The following is a 2,732-nucleotide window of genomic DNA, read 5'->3' on the forward strand; positions in this document are numbered from 1 at the left end:
CCCAGGGGGATAGCTTGGGGCCCAGTCTCAAAAAAAAAAAAAAAAAATTGTTTGAATTAATTTTTAAAGAGAGTGATGCTTCTGAGGGTGATTAATACTGAATAAGCAAAACAGGTTTTAGAGTTTCTAATTAAGGTATGTTTAAAGTTAGCCAATTGAGTGGATACAGTGGCTCATGCGTGTAATCCTAGCACTCTGGGAGGCCAAGGCAAGTGGATTGCTTGAGCTCAGGAATGAGACCAGCCTGAGCAATAGTGAGACCCCGTCTCTACTAAATATAGAAAAATTATCTTGGCATTGTGGCAGGCTTTTGTAGTCTGCTACACAGGAAGCTGAGGCAAGAGGATCAATCACCTGAGCCTAAGAGATTGAGGTTGCTGTGAGCTATGAATTGCCCACGGTGACAGAGTGAGACTCTGTAAGTAAATAAATAAATAAACTCTACCTCTAAATAAGTAAATAAAAATAAAGTTAGCTAGTTAATAAGTTTTTTATTGCTAGGCATAGTGGCTCACACGTGTAATCCTAGCATTCTTTTATTTATTTATTTATTTTTGGAGACAAGAGCCTCAAGCTGTCACCCTGGGTAGAGTGTCGTGGCATCACAGCTTACAGCAACCTCCAACTCCTGGGCTCTAGCGAGTCTCCTGCCTCTGCCTCCCAAGTAGCTGGGACCACAGTTGCCCGCCACAATGCCTGCCTTTTTTTTTTTGGTTGTAGCCATCATTGTTGTTTGGCAGGCCTGGGCTGGATTCAGACCCGCCACCTTAGGTGTATGTGGCTGGCGCCTTAGCTACTTGAGCCACAGGCACCGAGCCAATCATAGCATCCTAGAAGGCCGAGGCAGGTGGATCACCTGAACTTAGGAGTTTGAGAACAGCCTGAGCAAGAATGAGACCCCATCTCTTCTAAAAGTAGAAAAAAACTAGTCAGGTGTTGTGGTGGGCACCTATAGTCTCAGATACTTGCCAGGGTGAGGCAAGAGGATCATTTGGGCCCCTGAGGTGGAGGTTGCTAATGACCTGTTCCATGGCATTCTACCCAGGGTGACAGAGTGAGACTCTGTTTCTGAAAATAAAAAAAGAAAAAGTTGCGGGGCAGCACCTGCGGCTCAAAGGAATAGGGCACCGGCCCCATATGTCAGAGTTGGTGGGGTCAAACCCAGCCTTGGCCAACAACTGCAATAAGGAAAAAAAAAAGTTTTGGCTCAGCGCCTGTGGCTCAATTGGCTAAGGCGCCAGCCACGTACACCTAAGGTGGCGGGTTCAAATCCCCAGCCCGGGCCCGCCAAAGAACAATGATGGCTGCAACCAAAAAAATGGCCTGGCGTTGTGGCGGGCGCCTGTGGTCCCAGCTACTTGGGAGGCGGAGGCAGGAGACTCGCTTGAGCCCAGGAGTTGGAGGTTGCTGTGAGCAGTGAAGCCATAGCACTCTACCCAGGGGGACAGCTTGAGGCTCTGTCTCAAAAAAAAAGAAAAAAGTTTTTATTGAGCTGTCATGTTTAAAGTAAGTAGTCAGAGTATGGAATTATGAAAGGTTTAGGACGATGTTAGTGGGTATAGAGATAAGTGACAGATTGATGACTTTTTGGTCAAAGAATTAACTTGACTGAACTTGGTAATTGACAGTATATGGGAAATGATAAAGTGAATAGCCAAGTCATAAAGTAAATAGTACCTCTGTTAAAGGAAATTAGAAGAATGAGTTTGGTGGAGAAATCTACAGGTTCATATGGTAACATAATTTGAGGTGATAATAACCAAGTGAAATGAATCTACAATATGTTTTCAAGATACAAACGGCCTACATTTAAAATGATCAGTGCTAAGACAGATTTGCATTGGTACCTGCTTAAATAATTGTGGAAAATCTTTACAGAGTTGAATATTGAAGAAATAATGGATTGTTATATTCAAATTAAATGCTTTTCTTCTCTAGACTCTGTTACGGCATGGTGCAAATCCAGATCTGAGAGATGAAGATGGGAAAACACCGTTAGATAAGGCTCGAGAAAGAGGTCATAGTGAAGTAGTAGCTATTCTTCAGTCTCCAGGTGAGTGGTAAATTCTTTTTTTTTTTTTTTTTTTTTTTTAGACAGATCCTCAAGCTGTCCCCCTGGGTAGAATGCTGTGGCATCACAGCTCACAGCAACCTCCAACTCCTGTACTCAAGCAAGTCTCCTGCCTCAGCCTCCCAAGTAGCTGGGACCACAGGTGCCCAACACAACGCCCGACTATTTTTTGGTTGCAGCTGTTGTTGTTTGGCGGACCCAGGCTGGATGCGAACCTGCCACCTTAGGTGTATGTGGCTGGCGCTTTAGTTACTTGAGCAACAGGCGCTGAGCCGGTAAATTCTTTCCTTTTAAGCCATGTACAGTTATTCTTTAGCTTCACTTCCATAGAAGTATAGCTTTTTGTAGACACATTAACATTATATAAATGAACTATTCTTATAAGATCAAATTATTAGGTGGTACCTGTAGCTCAGTGGGTAGGATGCCGGTCACGTGCACCAGGGCTGCCAGGGCTGGTAGGTTCGAACCCAACCCAGGCCTGCTAAAACAAAAAAATACCTGGGCGTTGCGGCAGGCACCTGTAGTTCCAGCTACTTAGGAGACTGAGGCAAGAGAGTCACTTAAGCCCAAGAGTTGGAGGTTGCTGTGAGCTGTGATGCCATGCCACTCTACCAAGGACGACAAAGTGAGGCTCCGTCTAAATTAAAAAAAAAAAAAA

The 2,732-nt window shown here is 44.4% G+C and overlaps 1 protein-coding gene across 1 annotated transcript in view; it reads left to right on the forward strand.

Moving 5' to 3' along the window:
- Positions 1 to 2,732, forward strand: part of HECTD1 (HECT domain E3 ubiquitin protein ligase 1) — a 112,183-nt gene that overhangs the window by 42,156 nt on the left and 67,295 nt on the right. Inside the window, exon 9 of the mRNA XM_023514398.1 lies at positions 1,939 to 2,053. Coding sequence (XP_023370166.1) covers positions 1,939 to 2,053 — 115 coding nt within the window. The remainder of the gene's footprint in view (positions 1 to 1,938; positions 2,054 to 2,732) is intronic.

This window comes from Otolemur garnettii, unplaced genomic scaffold (assembly GCF_000181295.1).
Source record: "Otolemur garnettii isolate 467f Iridium unplaced genomic scaffold, OtoGar3 scaffold00052, whole genome shotgun sequence".
Lineage (NCBI taxonomy): Eukaryota > Metazoa > Chordata > Mammalia > Primates > Galagidae > Otolemur > Otolemur garnettii.